At 45.0% G+C, this 24,316-nt stretch overlaps 1 protein-coding gene across 3 annotated transcripts in view; it reads left to right on the top strand.

Annotated features, from left to right (window-relative positions):
- Nucleotides 1-22,137, top strand: part of LOC143984528 (class I histocompatibility antigen, F10 alpha chain-like) — a 374,849-nt gene extending 352,712 nt beyond the window's left edge. For 2 of the 3 annotated variants that reach the window (XM_077484648.1, XM_077484647.1), the window contains exons 6-8: nt 1,713-1,745; nt 12,719-12,764; nt 21,580-22,137. In XM_077484648.1, the coding sequence (XP_077340774.1) occupies nt 1,713-1,745; nt 12,719-12,762 (77 nt within the window). In that variant the 3' untranslated portion in view covers nt 12,763-12,764; nt 21,580-22,137. Of the gene's footprint in view, nt 1-229; nt 329-1,712; nt 1,746-12,718; nt 12,765-21,579 lie in introns of all 3 variants that reach the window. The other variant, XM_077484649.1, reaches the window with a different exon arrangement.
- The last annotated feature ends 2,179 nt before the right edge of the window (nt 22,138-24,316 follow it).

Here is a 24,316-nt window from a genome sequence, read left to right as displayed (position 1 = left end):
ATGTATTTTACGAATGACAACGAACCGAAACTAAACTAAATTTTCCGTTGTGCACAAGTCTAGTAATTTGTATTTACTATGTTGTAGTAATGCACACACTGTTCTATATAGTGCAGGAATAATGTATCTAATGTGGCCAATATTTTTTGGAATTTTGTAAATTTAATTTATATACAAGAATTCCAAAGTCCCTAATATCTCATATTCTCTTTATGTTTATCTCTGTCAGAACCGCCAGGCAATGGCCTCTCACTCGGAGTGATCATTGGTGCTGTTATTGGAATCATTGTTCTTCTTGCTGCTATTATAGCAGTTGTTATTTGGATAAGTAAGTATACAGATTTGGGAATAATATTTTTTATTAGCACACTAATACCAGGCAGTGTCTGTATGCAGCTCTTCTGATTCTAAATCTGAGTGTAAAAAGTATAGAGATAGCTGTACTACTCCAAGTGCTCAGAAAAAATGCAAATTGTAAATAAAAGAGACAAGTCCATGTTGTGGCATTCACTTTGTTGGCACTAGCCCCTTATAAGCCATCAGACTTTTAAAATGGCTGCAATTCCTGAAGTTATTCATTTATCCCCCCTTCATGACCAGGCCATTTTTTGTGATACGGCACTGCATTGCTTTAACTGATAATTGTGTGGTCGTGCAACAGTGTACCCAAACAAAATTGACGTCCTTTTTTGCCCACAAATAGAGCTTTCTTTTGTGGTATTTCATCGCCTCTGCGGTTTTTATTTTTTGCTCGATAAAAAAGAATGACAATTTTGAAAAAAAATAAATTTTTTTTTAGTTTCTGCAATAATACATATCTAAATATATATATATATATATATATATATATATATATATATATATATATATGTATTCATCAGTTTTGGGTATTATGTATTCTTCTACATATTTTTGATAAAAATAATCGCAATAAGCGTATATTAATTGGTTTGCGCAAAAGTTATTGCGTCTACAAACTATGGAATAGTTTTAGGGACTTTTATTTTTATTGTTTTTACTAGTAATGGCGGCGATCTGCAATTATTAGCAGCACTGCGACATTGTGGCGGACAAATTTGACCCCAAATAACAGTTTTTGGGGACTTCTGACATTATTACATTGGTCATTGTTATAAAAATGCACTGATCAATGTTCCCTAGGTGTGTTCTAACTGTAGGGGATGGGCTACAAGGGACATGACAGAGATCACTGGGAACAGTAGATCTCTGTCATGTCTCCTGTCAGAACATGGAATCACCTTGTTTACAAAGGCATATCCCTGTTTTGCCTTTGTACTGGGCAATGGCGGGTTGCCAGCAGACATCAAGTACACTTGACCCATGGACATGTTTCTGCAGCAGGCATGAGTGCGAGGCGGCACACACCCACTCGCAACTGTGCTGGCACGAAGTTAAAAGGCTCCTGGGCTTTCTGCAGTTTTTGTCCAAGGCATCCAATTTAGTAATGCCCAACAATCATGTAGCAGAGCAAATCAGAAAGCAGAGCCGGCATATCTGGACAAATGGACTGCCCCATGTACAAAATGAACAAAACAAAGATGATTGTATTTACATCAATTTGTGCATTCCATTTAACAATTCTAATTTTCAACTGTGTTGTCTGGTTGAAAATATTCAAAATATAGGATTGAATTGAATTATGAGTTGAATTTTGTTTTTTGAGTTCCTAACTCGATGTCTTCATATTTCAGAGAAGAACCAGGCAGGCTACAAAAGCACCAACAGTGAGTAATGTTTGCTGCATTCCTCTGTGTAGTATTTTATATTGTTATGATTTGTAGACTGTAATCCTTATGTAGAATTTTCTAAGGATCCTCGAAGTCTGATGAACAATGTAATCCAGACTGCACTGACAACCTCCTATTTTTTGATATAATTGCTTTCTATACACACTAATGCCTCTCACAAAGTACAGAAAGAAGGGAAAGTGGTCCTGGGACATTTTTGCTTAGGGATGAGTTTGGCTCTTCTTCACTTATTATTACCTGGACCTGTGTGTGTTTGGGACATCCCATGATAGAAACAATAGATCCTGTGTAAACTCCATTTCTTGGAGTACAGTACAGGACACAAGTCCCTCTCCCTGTTATTTTGATCTCCCTATTGCTTGCTACAATCCTGAGGCTGTCTGGTAGTGGGCGGGGTTATATTGGAATATCTGGCAGCCTTTTTTGTCCAATCACCTGAGCACATCCATGTAACCATCTGGATGTCACATCACTTCCTCAAACTCAATCTATCCAAAACCGAACTTATAATTTTTCCTCCCCCATATGCCCCTTCCCCTGATCTCACTGTCAAAATCGATGGCACAACCATAAGCCCATCCTCACACGCCAAGGTTCTACATGTAGTCCTGGACTCTGATCTCTCCTTCAAGCAACACATCCAATCACTGTCCAAATCCTGTCACCTCACCCGCCGCAACATGGGCAGCACAGTGGTGTAGTGGGTAGCACTCTCACCTAGCAGTAAGAAGTAAGGTCGCTGGTTCAAATCCCAACCACGACACTACCTGCCTGGAGTTTGCATGTTCTCCCTGTGCCTGCGTGGGTTTCCTCCAGGTACTCTGGTTTCCTCCCACAATCCAAAGACATGCAGGTAGGTTAATTGGCTTCTGTCCAAAATTGGCCTTAGTATATGAATAGGGACCTTGGATTGTGGGCTCCTAGAGGGTAGGGACCAATGTGAGTGTGCGATGTACAGGGATAGGGACAATTGTAGACACTCACTCAGGTTGAACTGGATGGACTGGTGTCTTTATTCAACCTAACTAGCTATAAAGCTATGAAACTATCTCCAAAATACGCCCCTTTCTAACCATTGACATAACAAGCTCTTAATTCACTCGCTGGTCATCTCTCGCCTCGAATACTGCAACTCCCTTCTCATTGGCTTACCTCTACATCGTCTATCACCTCTTCAATCCATCATGAATGCTGCTGCCAGACTCATCCACCTTACCAATCGCTCTGTGTCTGCCACTCCTCTCTGTAAATCCCTCCACTGGCTTCCGCTCAGCCAAATAATTAAATTCAAAATACTAACAACTACGTACAAAGCCATCCACAACTCTGCCCCAGCTACATCACTAGCTTAGTCTCTAAATACCAACCCACTCGTTCTCTTCGTTCCTCCCAAGACCTCCTGCTCTCTAGATCCCTCATCACCTCCTCCCATGCTCAATACCCAGGACTTTTCCAAAGCCTCTCCAATCCTATGGAATGCCCTACCCCAATCTGTCTGCCTATCTCCTACTTTATTAGCTTTTAGACAATCCCTGAAAACCCTTCTCTTCAGAGAAGCCTATCCTACCCACACCTAACAACTGTATTATCATTTTCTCCATCAGCTCATCCCCCATAGTTATTACCTTTTATTTCAACTTGACCCTTCTGTCTAGATTGTAAGCTCTAACGAGCAGGGCCCTCTGATCCCTCCTGTATTGATTTGTATTGTAAGTGTACTATCTGCCCTCATATTGTAAAGAGTTGCGCAAACTGTTGGCGCTATATAAATCCTGAATAATAATAATAATAACCCATGGTAAAGACTAAAGAACCCATATTATACTCTAAAACACTCTAAAAATAGGATTTTTATATACAGCTTACCTGTAAAATCCTTTTCTTGAGAGTACATCACGGGACACAGGAGCTTCATTACATAGTGGGTTATATAGGCACCTCTGGTGATTGGACACTGGTTGACCCAATTAAAGAGAATTCCTCCCCTATATAACCCCTCCCATTAGGGAGGCACCTTAGTTTTGTAGCAAAGCAATAAGAAACCACGTAAAACCCAAGAGGGGCGGGAGCCCTGTGTCCCGTGATGTACTCTCAAGAAAAGGATTTTACAGGTAAGCTGTATATAAAAATCCTATTTTCTTGATCATACATCACGGGACACAGGAGCTTCATTACATAGTGGGATGTCCCATAGCAATGCTCAGGTTGAGGGGAGGGAGACACAGATCATAATTCTAGACCGCCAGGGACCTGAGGACCTAAACTGCAGCCTGCAGTACACTGCGCCCGAAGGCGATATCCTCTTGCCCTCTGACATCCACCTGATAGAATCTGGTGAATGTGTGGACTGATGACCAAGTCGCAGCCTTACAGATCTGAGCCAGGGAGGCCTGGTGATGCACTGCCCAAGAAGCACTTACAGCCCTAGTAGAGTGCGCTTTCACCTGAAAAGGAGGAATCTTCCCCTTTAAGTCATAGGCCTGAGAAATAACCTGTCTGATCCACCTTGAGAGAGTGGACTTTGACGCTGCCTGACCCCTTTTAGGGCCTTCTGGCAGAATAAATAAACAGTCAGTTTTCCTTATCTGAGCAGTTGCTTGAAGATAAAGACTGATTGCTCTAACCACATCTAAAGTGTGTAAGGATTCTTCCTCTGTGGACTGAGGATTTGGAAAAAAGGATGGTAGGATTACATCCTGATTCAGGTGGAAACCTGAAACTACCTTAGGTAGAAAGGACCTGTTGGGACGCATGACCACTCGGTCCTTATGGATAATTAAATAGGGCTCTTTACAGGAAAGAGCTGCCAATTCTGATACCCTTCTAGCCGTGGATATGGCTACCAGGAACACCAGCTTCTTTGTTAGGAGAGTTAAAGAAGCCAGATGCAGAGGTTCAAATGGTTGGGCTTCTAAGGCCGAGAGAACCAAATTCAGATCCCAAGGGCATACCGGAGGTTTGACTGGCGGTCTCATCCGCATAGCCCCCTGGATAAAAGCCCGTACTAGGGAATGTGATGCAAGCGATCTTTGAAAAAAGACCGATAGGGCCGAAATCTGCACCTTGATGGTGCTTATGGCCAAATTCATTTCAAGGCCTGATTGGAGAAAGGCCAAGATTCTGCTAATGACATACCTTCTAGGATGCCATCTCCTGGGTTCACACCAGGAAACATATGTCCTCCAGATCTTGTAATAGATACGCCTGGAGGCCGGTTTTCTGGCATTGACCAGAGTGGAAAGGACTGGCCCCGAAAGACCACGGCCTCTCAAAATGTGGGTCTCAGCAGCCAGACCGTCAAATTCAGACTGCGTAAAGCAGGATGGTAAATTGGACCCTGTGAGAGCAGATCTGTCCGGAGAGGGAGGGTCCATGGCCTGCCCACTGCCAACTTCATGATTTCTGCGAACCATGGTCGCCTGGGCCAAGCCGAGGCCACTAGAAGGACCGGCTTCGCCTCCCTCTTGACCCTTCCCAAGAACCTCGATAGCAGCGGGCTCGGGGGGAAGGCATAGATCAGATTGTACTGATCCCAGGGAACTGTCAGAGCATCTGACCTCTGAGCAAGTGCATCTCTTGTCCTTGATACAAAGTTGTCCAGTTTCCTGTTGAATCTGGAGGCAAACAAATCCACGTCTGGAGTGCCCCACTTGTAACATATGTCTTGAAACACATCGGGGTGCAGAGCCCATTCTCCTGGGCACAACTGCTGGCGGCTGAGATAATCCGCCTGCCAATTCTCCACTCCTGGGATGAAGACTGCAGAGAGGCACGGAACATGCTCTTCTGCCCAGACAAGTATGCGATTCACCTCCTTTTGGGCCACCAGACCTCTGGTACCGCCCTGGTGATTGATGTAAGCCACTGCGGTGGCATTGTCGGACTGAATCCGAACTGGGAAACCTCGCAGTCTGTGAGACCACTCTCTGAGTGCCATGTAAACTGCCCGAATCTCCAAGATATTTATGGGCAGCAGACTTTCGGTCGCAGACCATTTTCCCTGCGAGCATGTTCCCTGCAACACGGCTCCCCAGCCTGTCAGGCTGGCATCCGTGGTGACAATCTTCCATGAGAGGGGAAGAAAGGTTTTGCCCTTCAGCAAATTTTTGGTGTGTAACCACCAGACAAGACTTTTGCGTGCCCGAGGGGATAAACGCATAGGAAGATCCAGGGATTGGGGCTTCCTGTTCCAAATCGCAAGGATGCATCTTTGCAGAGGCCTTGAGTGGAACTGGGCGAATGGGACGGCCTCGAAAGAGGCGACCATTTTTCCCAACAGTCTCATGCACAACCGAATGGAGGAAGATCTTCTGCCCAGAATCAGGCGCACCAGATCTCCAATGGCCAAGGCCTTTGGCCTTGGAATGAACACCCTGCCTTGAGCGGTGTCGATAATCAGACCCAGGTAATCCAACCTGGTGGTCGGTTGTAAAGACGACTTTTCTAGGTTTATAATGCAACCTAGGCGGCCCAGATGTTCTAGCGTTTTGGTGACGCTGCGACTTAGGCACGTTGTAGTTCTCTCTACGAGAAGCAAGTCGTCTAGGTAAGCCATGACGGCTATGCCCTGAACTCTTAAGATTGCTAAGAGAGGGTCTAGAATCTTCGTGAAGACTCGGGGGGCCGTGGCTAGGTCGAACGGCAGGGCCACAAATTGAAAATGGCGCTGCTCTACCGCGAACCTCAGAAACTTCTGGTGTGTGGGAAATATTGGCACATGGAGATATGCGTCTTTGATATCTATTGATGCCATGAATTCTCCTCCTTGCAGGGAGGAGAGCACAGTGCGTATTGACTGCATCCGGAAGGTCTGGATGTGTAGAAACCAGTTTAAGTCTCTCAGATCCAAGATAGGTCTGACACTTCCGTTTGGTTTTGGAACGGTGAAGAGATTCGAATAAAAACCTGAACCCTGATCTTTCGGGCTCACTTCTACTATCACACCCTGGGATAGTAATTGATCTAAGGCCAGAAATAGCGGTTTCTGCTTTATCGGATCCCTGGGGATCCTTGACCTTAGAAAACGAGAAGGTGGAATCTCCTGAAACTCTAGCCTGTAGCCCAGAGACACTGAAGAGATCACCCATCTGTCCTGAATCTCTTCCCGCCAGGCGCCTGCAAACTGCAGGAGCCTTCCCCCCACTCGGCCGAGCGGGGGCGCCCCTTCACAAGGAGGGCTTGGAGGTCTGCTTGGCAGGCTTCCGCCCCCAAGTCTTTTTCTGTCCCTGGGCTCGGCCCTGAGGCTTTCCAGCCGAGGAGGGCTGGGAAGGCCGTCGCCACTGTTTAGAGCTTGATGCTTCGGGAGAGAGAGTACGCCTGAATGAAGGACGTTTACTCTTCTTGACTGGAAGGAGTGTAGATTTACCTCCCGAAATATTTTGGACGAATTTATCTAATTCCTCTCCAAACAACCGTTCCCCTTTAAACGGGAACCCAGCCAAATGCTTTTTGCATGACATCTCAGCAGCCCAATTTTTTAGCCATAGAGCCCTACGCATGTGTACCAACATGAGGGACAAACGTGATGCTTGTTGGACAGATTCCAAAATCGCATCAATTATGAAACATAAGATGTGAGGCATCTCTGCATATTTCTCTACTTCCTCATTGGGAAGGAGTTCAAACATCTGTTTAACCTGTTCCTTAAGGAACTGACACAACCCCACGGCTGCGACTGTAGGTTGCACCACAGCGCCGGCCATGGAAAAGGAGGCTTTTAACAAGGTCTCCAGCCTTTTGTCAGCTGGATCCTTAAATACCTGCGCATTATCCAAAGGACAAGTTAGGTTTTTATTCACAGAAGAGATAGCCGCATCAACAGATGGGGCCCCCCATTTCTTGGTGAAACTTTCCTCCACGGGATAATACATAGAAAACCTCTTGGGAGGAGTAAACAGTTTATCGGGATGTCCCCAGTCCTCATACATCAAGTCAGCCATTAAAGGATGAATTGGGAAGGACCAAGCAGTCTGTGGGGCTTTCCTGACTCCCAGGGAAGAGACAGAGGATGTAGCGACTTCAGCAGCTGGCATTCTGAATGTGGTACGCACCAATTCAGTGTAATACTGCACCTGCTTTCTGAGTGCCTGGGAGGAGGGGACTAACTCCTCATCCTCTGACCGATCCGACTGCTCATGATCCCTTTCCAAAGATAGGGATCTCTCCTCATTTTCAGAGCAACTGTCTGAGAGAGGGATTTCAGCAGAGGGAGGGGATCTACCCCTTTTTCTGCTATCTTTTAGGGAAGCAGAAATAAAATTCATTATCCTCCCTTCAAAACTCTCCAATGAAGCCCTAAGGGAGTCCTCAGTGACATATACCGGGGCTGCGACATTAGAAGAGGCTGCAAAGCCTGAAAGGGGCACTGACTCGTCTTGAGATGCAGGCTCCACTCTTGCAGAGGGGGATGGTAATCTGCATGCACTTTTGGAACCCCTGGACCTAGGCGGTGATCTGCCAGTGCTTTTGTTACCTGCCCCTGAAACCCTCTTACGAGGAGACATAGTACTGAGCTACAAAGCAGAGTTACTAGTGTAAAATGCAATCACTTTGTTGTGCTTAAAGTCTCACAATAAATCAATATAAGCTTAACTGCACAATATGATGCCGAGTAGGTGTCTTAAGGTTCGCCTGGATCCAATCCCACGGATGCTTACAGCTCACAGCTCCTGTGTCTCACCTTACAGTCCCCTGACGCTCTGGGCTTTTAAAACGGCCGTTTTGGCGCCTGCACTGCAGCATAGAGCACCTGATTGTGCACAGCTGGCAACCACACACCCCCCCCTTTCCCCATTAGGCCGGGAGCGCGCCCGGCGCGCGTGCACAAGGACCGCGGGATCCGGGGGGGGAGGAGAACCCAAAAGGAGTGACATGGGACCCCCTGATCTGCGTGGGACCCCTCTTTTACCTTTATTCTGGCAGGGACTGCAAGGAGACGTGAGTAGCTGGGAGAACCAGGCATTTCACTGAGCGTGTTTGTTTGAAAGGCATGTAAGTATGCATCAGGCTTGCTCTTACTCCCTCAAGTGGTGGAAACCAGGTAAGACATACAACTACTCACAATGAAGAAATCCATTCATATATAAATATACAGGATGACTTCCCATACCTGTTCCCCGCCGCAGGAATTGCTGATTTCAGACCAATTCCAGCCTTCACCCATCACGGCGGGTATTGTTAGCCAACCTTCAGGCGTATCTGGGGTTCTTACGAAAAGATCCTCCTACCTGGGCCTTGTAAAAAACTCTGCCAGAAACTTACGGGCGCCCTGAGTAAACAGTACCCCAAGTCTGGTTGTCCCAGAGTCCAGTCTTCCAATGGAGAGGACTTACAGGCAGAACCTCGTTTCTTCGGCAGACGAGGCCCGGGTACCATACCATCTTGGGAGTCAATTATCGGCCCGAGGTATGGATCCGGTTTGTTGTAGCCCTTCGGCCCTCGCCGGGACCCGCATAGAGCTAAGTTTTACGTGACCATCGACCAGACACTGGCGAAAAAACTGAGGTGCCTCCCTAATGGGAGGGGTTATATAGGGGAGGAATTCTCTTTAATTGGGTCAACCAGTGTCCAATCACCAGAGGTGCCTATATAACCCACTATGTAATGAAGCTCCTGTGTCCCGTGATGTATGATCAAGAAACACGGATTTTACTACTAACAATGGCTATACACTAATAGATTTTCATACAAAAAATTGTTCAAACATTCCTAAGAAAATTCTCACTACAGTGCCTTGCGAAAGTATTTGGCCCCCTTGAACTTTTCAAACTTTTGCCACATTTCAGGCTTCAAATATAAAGATATAAAATTTTAATTTTTTGTGAAGAATCACCAACAAATGGTACACAATTGTGAAGTGGAACGAAATCTATTGGATATTTTAAACTTTTTTAGCAAATAAAAAACTGAAAAGTGGTGCGTGCAAAATTATTCGGCCCCTTTACTTTCAGTGCAGCAAACTCACTCCAGAAGTTCAGCGAGGATCTCTGAATGATCCAATGTTGTCCTAAATGACTGATGGTGATAAATAGAATCCACCTGTGTGTAATCAAGTCTCTGTATAAATGCACCTGCTCTGTGATAGTCTCAGGGTTCTGTTGAAAGCACAGAGAGCATCATAAAGACCAAGGAACACACCAGGCAGGTCCGTAATACTGTTGTGGTGAAGTTTAAAGCCGGATTTGGATACAAAAAGATTTCCCAAGCTTTAAACATCCCAAGGAGCACTGTGCAAGCGATCATTTTGAAATGGAAGGAGTATCAGACCACTGCAAATCTACCAAGACCTGGCCGTCCCTCTAAACTTTCAGCTCAGACAAGGAGAAGACTGATCAGAGATGCAGCCAAGAGGCCCATGATCACTCTGGATGAACTGCAGAGAACTACAGCTGAGGTGGGAGAGTCTGTCCATAGGACAACAATCAGTCGTACACTGCACAAATCTGGCCTTTATGGAAGAGTGGCAAGAAGAAAGCCATTTCTCAAAGATATCCATAAAAAGTCTTGTCTAAAGTTTGCCACAAGCCACCTGGGAGACACACCAAACATGTGGAAGAAGGTGCTCTGGTCAGATGAAACCAAAATCCAACTTTTTGCCCACAATGCAAAACGATATGTTTGGCGTAAAAGCAACACAGCTCATCACCCTCAACACACCATCCCCACTGTCAAACATGGTGGTGGCAGCATCATGGTTTGAGCCTGCTTTTCTTCAGCAGGGACAGGGAAGATGGTTAAAATTGAGGGGAAGATGGATGCAGCCAAATACAGGACCATTCTGGATGAAAACCTGTTGGAGTCTGCAAAAGACCTGAAACTGGGACGGAGATTTATCTTCCAACAAGACAATGATCCCAAACATACAGCAAAATCTACAAAGGAATGGTTCACAAATAAACGTATCCAGGTGTTAGAATGGCCAAGTCAAAGTCTAGACCTGAATCCAATCGAGAATCTGTGGAAAGAGCTGAAAACTGCTGTTCACAAACTCTCCATCCAACCTCACTGAGCTCGAGGTGTTTTGCAAGGAAGAATGGGCAAGAATTTCAGTCTCTCAATGTGCAAAACTGATAGAGACATACCCCAAGCGACTTGCAGCTGTAATCGCAGGAAAAGGTGGCTCTACAAAGTATTAACGCAAGGGGGCCGAATAATTTTGCACGCCCCACTTTTCATTTTTTTATTAGTTACAAAAAGTTTCAAAAATCCAATAGATTTCGCTCCACTTCACAATTGTGTCCCACTTGTTGGTGATTCTTCACAAAAAATAAAAATGTTATATCTTTATGTTTGAAGCCTGAAATGTGGCAAATGGTTGAAAAGTTCAAGGGGGCCGAATACTTTTGCAAGGCACTGTATATATGAGGGCTTGACAAATATTGTTCAAAATGTTGTTTACATTTAACTTTCAATTTATAGTGAATGGACTTCCCCAAATTAAAACTACATACTCTGCTAGGAATTAGTTTATTCAACAAAAAAACAACATCCTGCTCCTTCTAATTTTCTCCTCACTGCTGTTGAAAACCAACTTCAATTTTACCCACTAATGATTAGACAATCTAATGAATGTTCTTAAAATGAAACAATTCTAATTAAATTCTCTATGTAAAAAAATAATGATGTTTGTGTATTCTAATTAACTAGTGTATTTTTTTACTGAAATGTTGTGATTGATAAACCATTGAGCTATTATAAAAATGATTTTATTCTCCAGGGTCTCTGCTTTAATAAAATATATATCTTTTTTGAGGGGGGTAAACTAATCTTCAAGTCTGAAATGGCTTTAACTCTCCATCTATTAAATATTCTGCCCTTGCTGTTTTAGCTTTGGATAGTAATTTTTTTTTCTGCCAGTAAATACTTTACACAGTTCACTTCCTATTTCTTGTCTGGTAAAAAGCCTAGGCTTATGACATCATGCACAGAGCTCTCTCTCTCTCTCTCTCTCTCTCTCTCTCTCTCTCTAGAGAGAGAGAGAGAGAGAGAGAGAGAGAGAGAGAGAGAGAGAGAGAGAGAGCGTTTGCCAGGAAAGGAGGGGGGATGAGTCATAAGAGGGCCAATGAGATCTGCAGAGCTGGAGGTGTTCCTCTGTGTGTCTGTGTAAATCCAGGAAGTAGTCAGGCAGCAGCTTCAGCTGCCCACATTTAAAGTGGTTGCAGCCAGACTTAGTGGAGGGAGATTTCTGCAGCATATTTGGCAAGTACAGAATCACAGTATATATAAAATAATATGCAAAGTGGTTGGAGGGAAGCTTCAGGATGGCAAAGATGTTTTTATTACAAATTATGTGAGCAGACAGCAGTTCCTGTATAATCATGTGTGTAAAAAAAGCAAAGATTTCTGGCATTAAAAGTGTTAAATGGATTTTGTATTTTAAATGTTTAGAGCTCCCCGATTAGCTGGGGTTTTTTTTTTTTGTTCTCACTGGTCGGTACACAGCTATCCATGCTCTTTATTTGACAATTGTTTTCCTATTTGCCTTGAAAATAGAGGTCATTTTCAAGGTTCATCTTACATTGGAAAGTTTTGCTTTAATGTTTCCAATTTGCAGACTTTTGGATGTGTTTGCTGAAATTCAACCCCAAACACATTTGCCCATCACTAGATTTTTCCTGTTAAAACAACCTTGTGATCATCTCTGATAGAGGCTGTTACTTGTTGCTATGATGTCATTGTACATTTTTGTCATACAAACATCAATTAACTGGCGAATACATCATTTTAATATTGATATTGGGGGAGGAAGGAGACCCATGTTCTTGTATTAGAGTCAGTGCCGGATTCCACCACAGGAATGGTAGTGGTTGCCGCCTCTGTCATTCATCTTGTTACTCCATTCAAGTGCTCTGTATACAGGCCATGTGTGAGATTTATCTGATATTACTCTGATATAGCCATGTTAGTAATATAATGGAAGCACATGGTAATCATTGCTTTATATTTTACAGCTTCTGACACCGCTTCTGACAACTCCAAGGAAGTGAAGGTCTAAATGTAAGTTTTCAGTTTACCATTAATTTTCTAAATTTGACACATATGACACATGTTGCCCAAAGAGAACCAATCAGATACTGCATCATATTTCCAAGGAAGGTTATAAATCACATCTTTGATAACATATGGTATTCACTATAAAGAAAATTGTGAACATGAAAGTGTTGCACTCTTTTAAAACTGGTTGAACTAGCCAGAGTTTCAGGGGGGCCTTAAACTCCGACCTTCATTTACTTCCATCTACTAATTCTCTTGGTTGCCCCCTGTGCAGGTAGTCCCCGGGCCAATGTATCACTATAAATTGTCTCTTGACATATTGGTGCCAAGTCACACTAGGAATTGTGGTAATGCAACTGTGTAAATGCAATGCATTACCATTCTTTAGGGTGTAGTGCAATAGGGGAGTCCATTCATATTAAATGGTCTGGCAGTGCCCCATATATCATATAAATGTACTCACCGAGGCCAAGATGCCGAGAGCGGTCGCTATTGGGACTCGGCGCAGACCACCCCTGAAGGTGGCACAGAGGGTGGTTGCACCAAGAGGCACAAGCTACCAGTAGGACAGTCACTTGATAGTAGATCAGCAGGTAGCTTGAGCAGAGCTGAAGGTGGTGTCCCGTGGGAAGGTCCGGAAGCAAAGGTAGCAAGTCCGTAAGGCAAAGGCAGAATCCAGGAGACAGGCCAGGGGTCAAACACAGTCCAGATCAGAAGACAACAAGTACCAGGAACGCTGAGACAGAAGGATAATCCAAGACAAGCCGGGGGTCGAACACAGGAGATAGCAGGTAAGTCCAGATGCAGGCTGAGGGTCAAACACGTTTAGAAAGCGGGAGTCCAAGGTCAAGCCAGAGGTCGGGTCAGGAGAAGATCAGCGAGGTCGATGAGGCAATCCGGGTCACAACGGGTAATACAGATAACAGGAACAGACGTGGGAATCACAGGAAGCTGAAGACAAACCAGCAGTGTGTTTGGATGACCTCACTTCCTTTATAGGTCAGCGAGAGGTCACACCCTGTGTGTGTGTGCTTGTGTGCTTTCGTTTATTCCTATTGCACACAGCTGTGCGCCAGAGCGCTTTACCCGTGCGCATCCTATGACAGTGCCCCCCCCCCCCCCCCCGAGGGGCGGCCTCCGGACGCCCAAGCTAGCCATCAATTCCGGATGTTGCTGATGGAATGCCTTTATTAATTTGGGAGCGTGAAGGTTCTTGGATGGTTCCCAGGAGTTATCTTCTGAAGGATACCCCTTCCATTTTACCAGGTATTGTATTTGTCTACCGACTTTCCTGCATCCTAGTAAAGCTTCTACTTCGAATTCATCTTCTCCATCGATCTTGATGGGTGGAGGAGGAGGCACTTTTCTTCCAGGAAAAGGACTAGGAACCAATGGCTTCAAAAGGGAGGCATGGAAAACAGGGTGTATCCTGTATGATTCAGGGAGAGCTAGTTCAAAGGCTACAGGATTTATTACCTTTTTGATTTTGAATGGTCCTATGAATCTGGGACCCAGCTTGTGTGTGGGACAAGGAAGTTTGAGATTAGTGGCAGATAGCCAGACTTCCTCGCCAATTTTAAAGGTAGGGTTCTCCTTCCTTCCCCTATCATGGTATTTCTTGTAATCGTCCTGGGCCTTCTGTATGGTCTCCTGGATCCTTTGGAAATTAGATTGGATGGCAGCTACCAGATCTTGGACCGCAGGAACAGTGGATTCTGGGATGGAGTTGGGGAGGAAAGAAGGGTGAAACCCACAGTTGATCCAAAAGGGAGTCTGGTTGGTAGTTGTATGGATTGAATTATTGTAGGCAAATTCTGCATATGGCAATAGGGCCGACCAATCATTTTGAGATCCTGAACAAAAGCAGCGAAGATACTGCTCAAGGGTTTGGTTTGTCCGTTCAGTTTGCCCGTTACTTTGGGGATGATATGCCGATGACAAACAGATCTTGATTTCCAGTATCTTGCAGAGTTCTCTCCAAAATCTAGAGGTGAACTGTGGACCTCTATCAGATGTGATACTGCTGGGAACCCCATGGAGCCTGACAGCCTCCTTAATAAAGAGATTGGCAGTTTCCAGAGCAGAGGGAGTACTGACCATAGGTAGGAAATGGGCCATCTTTGAAAGACGGTCGACTACTACCAGAATTGTGGTGAAACCTTCCGAGGGCGGTAGCTCCACAATAAAATCCATTGACACGTCTGCCCAAGGTCGGTCAGGAATGGGCAAAGGCCTTAACAGGCCCCAGGGCTTGATCTTGGGAACCTTGCTATGCTGGCACGGTACACAAGAGGCAATGTAAGTCTGGCAGTCCTGTCTCCAACCTGGCCACCAGAAAGAACGAGAGATCAGTTCCGCTGTTTTCTGTGTCCCAAAGTGGCCGGCCAATTTGTGATCATGACAAGTCCTTAGAACTTGAGTCCTAATCTCAAGGGGAACGAAGACCTTGTTTCGGGCCCAAAACAGATTGTCACGTTTTTCCAAGGTAAATAGGACTGGGTCATTGCAATGGACTGAAGCTGTTTTGATGGCCGTAAGTAAGTCAGGCTGTGGGAGTAGAAGGAAGTTGTGAGGAGACAAGATTGTACTAGGCTCCGTTACCTGGAAAGACTCAGGGAACATGCGCGAGAGCGCATCCGCTTTGTTGTTCTTGGATCCGGGCCGGTACGAGATATGGAACTGGAATCTTGAAAAGAAAAGCGCCCAACGGGCTTGACGGGGTCTTAAGCGTTTGGCAGTCCGCAGATATTCAAGATTCTTGTGATCTGTGAATATTGTGATGGGATGAGTGGCTCCTTCCAAGACGTATCTCCACTCCTCCAGAGCGAACTTGATGGCCAATAGTTCTCGGTCGCCTACATCATAATTCCTCTCCGGTGGGGTTAGCTTCCGAGATGTGAAAGCCACCTGGTGTAACAAAGCTTTAGGTCCTTGTCGTTGTGAGAGGATGGCTCCTATGGCTGTCTCAGAGGCATCTACTTCCAGTATGAATGGTAATACTGGATCGGGATGCCGTAAAATAGGAGCTGAGGTGAACAAGGTCTTTAGTTTGGTAAAGGCTACTTGGGCTTCTTGAGACCACTGAAATCGGGTGTGTTGGCGGGTCAGCTGAGTAATGGGGGTGGCTATTGAAGAGAACCCGGCGATGAATCTGCGATAAAAGTTAGCGAAGCCTATAAACCTTTGCACGGCTTTCTTATCCCTTGGAGCAGGCCATTCCAAGATTGCCTTCATCTTTTGGGGGTCCATGGAGATGCCCTCGGTAGAAATGACGAATCCTAAGAATTGAACTGTAGTTATCTCAAATTCACATTTCTCCGCCTTAAGGTACAGCCGATGTTGTCGGAGGATGGTGAGGACTTTCCGCACGTGGACCCTGTGGAGTTCAAGAGAAGCAGAGAAAATAAGGATATCATCTAGATATACCACTATAAAATCATCAAGATAGTCTCTGAAGATATTATTTACTAGATGCTGAAATGTGGCCGGGGCATTGCACAGGCCAAAGGGCATAACAAGATATTCATAGTGGCCAAATCTCGATCTGAAGGCTGTCTTCCATTCATCCCCAGCACGGATTCTAATGAGATTGTAGGCCCCCCGCAAGTCTAGTTTGGAAAATACTTTGGCAGAACCTAAGCGCTGGAATAACTCAGGGATGAGTGGAAGTGGATAGCGATTTTTGATTGTGACTTTATTAAGTTCCCTGTAGTCAACACATGGCCTAAGGCAGGCATGTCCAAAGTCCGGCCCGCGGGCCAATCGCGGCCCGCGGCCCGGTTTTGAACGGCCCGCCTCGTAATCTAAACATATATATCTTTTGTGGCCCCCGGCGATCTCCCAGCGCCGGGGCCACAAAAGATATATAGTCTGGTTGCATTCGAGATAGGAGGCTGTACGAGCGCTGTGCACACAGGTGTATTTCCTGTTTACACGGCAGCCTCTGTAATAAGAAGTCCCATCTCCGCTATTGGACGACTGTTCTGTCCATTAAAGGAGGCGGGACTTTCTCTTAAAGAGGCCGCTGTGTAAACAGGAGATTCTCCTGTTCTTTGGCGCTCGTTCAGCCCCCTCCATGTCCCCTCCAAGGCTGCACTGATGGCAATGGTAAGTACATTCCTGGCTAATGGTGGCTGCATTCCTGGCTAATAGTGAGTGAAATCTTGGCAATGGTGGCTGCATTCCTGGCAATAGTATGTGAAATCCTGGCTAATGGTGGCTGCATTCCTGGCTAATAGTGAGTGAAATCCTGGCAATGGTGGCTGCATTCCTGGCTAATGGTGGCTGCATTCCTGGCTAATGGTGGCTGCATTCCTGGCTAATGGTGGCTGCATTCCTGGCTAATGGTGGGTGCATTCCTGGCAATGGTGGGTGCATTCCTGGCAATAGTATGTGAAATCCTGGCTAATGGTGGCTGCATTCCTGGCTAATAGTGAGTGAAATCCTGGCTAATGATCGCTGCATTCCTGGCTAATGGTGGCTGCATTCCTGGCAATAGTATGTGAAATTCTGGCTAATGGTGGCTGCATTCCTGGCTAATGGTGAGTGAAATCCTGGCTAATGGTCGCTGCATTCCTGGCTAATGGTGAGTGAAATCCTGGCAATGGTGGCTGCATTCCTGGCTAATGGTGAGTGAAATCCTGACTAATGGTGAGTACATTCCTGGTTAATGGTGGCTGCATTCCTGGCTAATAGTGAGTGAAATCCTGGCTAATGGTGGCTGCATTCCTGGCTAATGGTGGCTGCATTCCTGGCAATAGTATGTGAAATCCTGGCTAATGGTGGCTGCATTCCTGGCTAATGGTGAGTGAAATCCTGGCAATGGTGGCTGCATTCCTGGCTAATAGTGAGTGAAATCCTGGCAATGGTGGCTGCATTCCTGGCTAATGGTGGCTGCATTCCTGGCTAATGGTGGCTGCATTCCTGGCTAATGGTGGCTGCATTCCTGGCAATGGTGGGGGCTGCATTCCCAGCAATGGTGGGCGCGCAGATGGGCACTGACCCTTATTTTGCTTTACAGTTTTTTATTTAAAATTTTAAGTTTTTTTCCTGAAACTTCCCTCTTATTCGCCAATAAATACAGTATATCCAAATAACACGCCCGAGCTCATCTCTTCAACACAAAGGCAAGAGAATTCTTGTTGGGCCGTGTATTAGTGTTCGAACGAACACACTTAGACCGAATTTTAATGGTTCAAAGAATGTCAGGAAAAATGGTCGGCCCTCGTGCATGTTCACTTCATCAAATCTGGCCCTCTTTGAAAAAAGTTTGGACACCCCTGGCCTAAGGGATCCGTCCTTTTTTCCCACGAAGAAAATACCTGCCCCTGCTGGCGAAGAAGATGGACGAATGAACCCCTTTTCGAGATTTTCATCAATGTAGGCTTTGAGAGCCTTTAGTTCAGTCTCGGATAAGGGGAATATTCGTCCAAAAGGGATCTCAGAGCCGGGTAACAGTTCAATGGGGCAGTCATATGGTCTGTGTGGTGGTAGACGGTCAGCCTTCTTTTTATCGAAGATGTCCTTAAATTCGGAATAGACCTGATGAATGTGCTGAAGGTGATTAGTGGTGGGGACCACGGTCATACAAGGAGCTGGAACGGAATCAAAACAATGCTGCATACAGTAGGCGGATGTAAAGGACACTTCCTTCTTGTTCCAACTGATCTGGGGGTCATGAGCCTGCAACCAGGGAAATCCCAGGATGATAGGGAACATGGAAGATGATATTAGATCCAAGCGTATGAGTTCTCTATGGCCAGAGTCTGTAATAGTGAGCAAAGGTAGTGTCTCCTGTGTTACTGAACCTGAGAGTGGCAGAGATCCATCTGCTAAATGGACTAGAAGGTGTGTTGCTTTATTCTGGTTTGGAATGCATAGTTGCTGTGCAAGGGAGATGTCCAAAAAGCAACTACATGCCCCTGAATCAATCACGGCTGGGAGTGGGATCTTCTCTTCTGCCAGCTGTAGGGAAACAGAGAGAGTCACATAAGTTTGAGCAGGACCAACACTCTGGTAGTTCATTATACACCGTGGGGGCAACTTACGGGGTCTCACGGGACAGCTGTGAATGAAATGTCCAAGTCCCCCACAGTATAAGCACAGATTGGCTTGGTGTCTTCGTTGTCGCTCTTCTGGGGTGAGACGAGGACGGACCAAACCTAGCTGCATGGGCTCCCCTTCCGAAGCTGAGGGACCCGAAGGAACCGGGATGGGCGGATACGGGACAGTGGCCTTAGGAAGCATCCAACTAGGCCGAGGGGCCTGGAGGCGTTCGGAGCGCCGCTCGCGCATCCGTCTGTCCAGTTTTGTGGCCAACTGGATTAATTCCTCCAGGGAGGCAGGAGTCTCTACTCGGGCCAACTCGTCCTTTAGGTTCTCGGAAAGCCCTAACCGGTATTGATAACGCAGGGCCGCCTCGTTCCAGCCGGTGTCAGCTGACCACTTGCGAAACTCAACGGTGTAATCCTCCACCGGTCTTCTCCCCTGTGAGAGAGCATGCAGGGTAGCCTCAGCCGTGGCAGTACGCTGAGGGTCATCATATAATTGTCCCATGGCCTCAAAGAAGGTGTCCATGGAGTTTAACAAGGGGCTTCTCTGTTCCATAAGGCTATGGGCCCAGGCCTGGGGTTCCTCAGCCAAAAGAGAGATAATAAACCCGACCTTGACAATCTCTGAAGAAAAGGTCCTGGGTTGCAAAGCCAAGTACAAGGAACATGCATTTTTAAAGGCTCTGAATTTCTTTCGGTGGCCTGAAAATCGCTCAGGCGTGGGTACTCGTGGTTCGGGTACTGCCATCATCATACCGAGTGGAGGCTGGACATGAGGTGTGGAGGCATCGCTGACTGAGGCCTGCATAGGATTTGTGGGTGCCGGAGCTGTGGCTAGTCGCTGAAGCCTGCTGTCGATCTACGCATAGCCATCCTGTAGTTTCTGTACTGCTTCTATGAGTGCAGAGACTTGCTGGCACAGGACTTCTAATGGCGAACCCGCTCTGTTGGCCTCTGTCATGGCTGGTTTGTACTATCATATAAATGTACTCACCGAGGCCAAGATGCCGAGAGCGGTCGCTGTTGCGACTCGGCGCAGACCACCCCTGAAGGTGGCACAGAGGGTGGTTGCACCAAGAGGCACAAGCTACCAGTAGGACAGTCACTTGATAGTAGATCAGCAGGTAGCTTGAGCAGAGCTGAAGGTGGTGTCCCGTGGGAAGGTCCGGAAGCAAAGGTAGCAAGTCCGTAAGGCAAAGGCAGAATCCAGGAGACAGGCCAGGGGTCAAACACAGTCCAGATCAGAAGACAACAAGTACCAGGAACGCTGAGACAGAAGGATAATCCAAGACAAGCCGGGGGTCGAACACAGGAGATAGCAGGTAAGTCCAGATGCAGGCTGAGGGTCAAGCACGTTTAGAAAGCGGGAGTCCAAGGTCAAGCCAGAGGTCGGGTCAGGAGAAGATCAGCGAGGTCGATGAGGCAATCCGGGTCACAACGGGTAATACAGATAACAGGAACAGACGTGGGAATCACAGGAAGCTGAAGACAAACCAGCAGTGTGTTTGGATGACCTCACTTCCTTTATAGGTCAGCGAGAGGTCACACCCTGTGTGTGTGTGCGCTTGTGTGCTTTCGTTTATTCCTATTGCACACAGCTGTGCGCCAGAGCGCTTTACCCGTGCGCATCGTATGACACATAACATGGGAAAATGGACCTGACCCTTTTTTCTGAAATGCAATGCCTGCTACTGTAAAATTGCATTCGAGTGCTTTGCTTAAAGTGATTAAGTCACTATCTCATATTTATACCAACCCCCCTGCCAGATAAAAATCTGTATCCTAGTGCCTGTTTTTATTTTAAAAAAGCCGATTTCTACCTGTTTTAACAGAATCTCCCAGCGATCTCGTGACTTCAGCCGGGCAGGAGATAAGGAAAGAGCCTGGAGTCACATGATCGCTGGGAGACGCTGTTAAAACAGGGCGAAATCTGCTTTCTTTTTTTTAAAAGCATAGGCACTAGGATACAGCTTTTTATCTGACCGAGAGGATGATATAAAGATGAGATTGTTTTGTATAAGTGTGGAGGGGAGCAGACCAGCGCTAGTGAGAGCTGACAAGCAGGGAGGGGTGGGGAGAGGAGGACAGAGGGAGACACAAAAGAGCTGCAGATAGCAGCGGATGACAGAGGCTGATTACAGTGTCGGTGCTCAATAGCCCTGATATATCGTGGTCAGTGTACAGAGGGGAAGGTAGAAACTGGCAGGATCAGCAAGGTATTTTGGGTGTTACAGGAGGCCATATGACATGGCACAATCACTGTGCTGTATAACATGCTTTAAGGGAACAGGATACATTTTTCTTTTTTTGGGTTAACAAACGCTTTAATGAATGGCGCCTTAATGCACCACACCACACTTTGTTTATTGAGAACAAAAGCTGTACTATACATAATATAGAACATATAAAGCCGATTAAGGTTTTCTAGTTGGGGGGAGATTTACTAAAACTGGAGGACTCAGTATCTGTTGTAGCTGTGCATGGTAGCCAATAAGCTTATAACTTCAGCTTGATCAATTAAAGCTTTGACAATAAAACCTGGAAGTTGATTGGTTACTATGTACAGCAGCACCCAGTTCTGTGTGCACCAGTTTTAGTAAATCCCCCCAGTTGAGTAAAGGTTCCATTTCACATTGGATGAATACTGTACATTTACATTCACATTTATGGATAGGACTGATAAGGACTGATAAGTAAAGCTTCTACTGAGAGTAACAAAAAACTTCTAATATAGGACTGTATAAATATATACTTTCTGTTCTTTGCAGGTCCACAAAGGAGAAGAATGCAGAGGGCTTCCTTTATTTGTATATTATTTTTTTGCTGCACTTTTTAGAAATACCTACTTTATGATTCTGTCATATGCCATAATCAGTATATATGTAAATATAATTAGTTGGTAGAAATCATGTGCACTTCTCTGATGTTATGATTTTTTGAATTTTTTTAAGAAGACATGTTAGGAAATGTTAGAATCTATACCACACACACCAGATATGTGAGTGACAGGTGCTATTTAAGTGTTATATATTCAGCAGCTGGTCGGATATATGGCAACCATTCATTCTGCATTTTTTAGTTGAAATTCCATGGTTCTCCATATTCATGGCTAATTTGATATTGTATCGCAGAACACTGAGGTCATCTTTGTAAAAAGTATTTATTATATGTTCCATTATGTTTAATAAAGTATGTTTGGAATTCCTACTGTCCAATAGAAATATCCATACTAGTAGCCATGTTGTCTTCCAGATAGAGCTGTGCGATTCTGGCTAAAATGAGAATCACAATTTTTTTGCTTCAAATAAAGATTGCAATTCTCGCGATGTATCATCTTCTTTTTATATTATACAAAAAAATTGGGATAACTTTACTGTTTTTTTTTTTTTAATTCATTAAAGTGTATATTTTTAAAAATTGCAATTGAAAAACCACTGCGCTAATACAATGTGACATAAAATATTGCAAAAAACACCATTTTATTCTCTAGGGTCTCTGCTAAAAAAAAAAAATATCATGTTTGGATGTTCCAATGAATTTTCTAGCAGAAAAGTATTATTTTTACTCATAAGCAACAAATGTCAGAAAAGGTTTGATCTTTAAATGGTTAAACTTCCTTGGAGTTCTTTCCTTTGATAAAATAATGAAAATATACTTTGTTTCTACTTATTTGTGTGTTGTGATAAAACTTGGCAGGCTGCCTGGATTTTTTTTTACAGCTGTGAGAACTCTCAGCACTTGTTAGAAAGAATCATGAAATTTTTTTTGTTTTGAAGCTCGGGAAGGGAAAAATATTGCATATTTGATTGTTAATGATTAATCATGCAGCTCTACTTCCAGAGTTCACAGTTGTCCTCCTTTTGAAATGTGCGTTAAATAAGAACTGCTGGGTTGACCACAGCCACCAATCACATTTAGACTTTCAGATCACAGCCTTACAGTTGTACAGCCAAGAAATGCCATGATAGGCCCAAAATTCTGGTAATTAGCATGTGCACAGGGTAACCTCAACTCTCGCACTCCATTATTGAATGGGTAGGAAAAAAAAATAATTGCAGGATAACTACTTTGCCAGTAGGTTTGTATGGACAAATATGTACAAGTTCTGGTTATATGAGATTGAGTGAGCCTCAGATTGGAGAAACGAATCTACAAATATAGGGCCAACTCCATCCAAAAGTATTACAAAAGGATTACAAAGCAGAGAAGAAGGTGCTTCTAAGTGCAGTAATAAAACACTTTAATGACAAGGAAGGATTAAAAACACTTACAAGATGGAAGTAATAAACAGGCATATCAGTGAATCCTTTTTTTTTTTTAAACTTCTTTTTATTATTAGTAATTGTTACAGACAGGTATTGTATAACAGACATTTTACATCAGGGTATAGTACAAACGGGATATCATTCAAGTTATCGTTTCTTACATTCTTAGTTTCCCTGTACTTTATTTATTCAGTAAGGCTCGGTTCACACAGGGGGGCGACTGCGATCCGACTTCAGGTCGCTCTAGGTCGCCTCAAGTCGCCTCCATGTTGCGCTGTAGAAAAATGAATGTGAGTCAATGGAGCTGTCTTAATATATGCTACTGCAGTAGCTCCGACTTTAAAAGTAGTACAGGAACCTTTTTTTAAAGTCAGGGCTACTGCAGTAGCGTATATTAAGACAGCTCCATTGACTCACATTCATTTTTCTACAGCGCGACTTGGAGGCGACTTGAGGCGACCTAGAGCGACCTGAAGTCGGATCGCAGTCGCCCCCTGTGTGAACCGAGCCTTAGGGCCGGTTCACACAGGGAGCGATGGGAGGCGACACCGACTTGCCTCGCCGCGACCTCGGGCGACTTGCATTGACTTCTATACAGAAGTCATTTGCAAGTCGCCGCTGAGGTCACGGCAGGTCGCGGCACGGCAAGTCGTGTCGCCCCCTGTGTGAACCGAGGCTAAGTGTGTACCTTTTCTCCCCCTCCTCCCCCCTCCCCCTAATCCCAAACAACAATAAACAAACAAACTGTTGCACGCATATTTTGGATAATCAGGTGGCAAAAAAAAATAAAAAAAATGCTAAGCTCAGACCCATTCAGCCTCCATGGTATTACTCCCATATAATGTCAGGTTCAAAATTCAAAATTCTCCCCATATTTTAAGAAACTTCCCTGCCTTTCCCCTTGTCTCATAGGTTATTTTGTATACTGGTATATCTTGATTAATCAAGGCTTTCCATCTGTTTAAGGAGATCATTGCGGTTTGTGTCCATTGTAAGAGTATAGTCTTCCTAGCATAGTATAGTAGAAAGCGCAAAAACTGTTTACGGTAACTACTAAGTTCTACTTCCTCAAAGACCGAGAGGAGACACCATTTAGGACTACATATATTGGGCAGGTCAAAAGTGACCGCAATAAAGTGGGTCACCTGAGACCAAAACGGTCTTATCTTCTCACAGTCCCATAGCATATGTAGTAAGTTTCCCTCCCCTCTACCACACTTATGACACATTGGTTTGGGTA

Source organism: Lithobates pipiens, unplaced genomic scaffold (genome assembly GCF_037356315.1).
Source record: "Lithobates pipiens isolate NorthernLeopardFrog02 unplaced genomic scaffold, aLitPip1_a1.2 Scaffold_1, whole genome shotgun sequence".
Classification (NCBI taxonomy): domain Eukaryota; kingdom Metazoa; phylum Chordata; class Amphibia; order Anura; family Ranidae; genus Lithobates; species Lithobates pipiens.
Note: the sequence above shows the minus strand (reverse complement) of the source record. Positions and strands in the feature narration are given on the sequence as shown.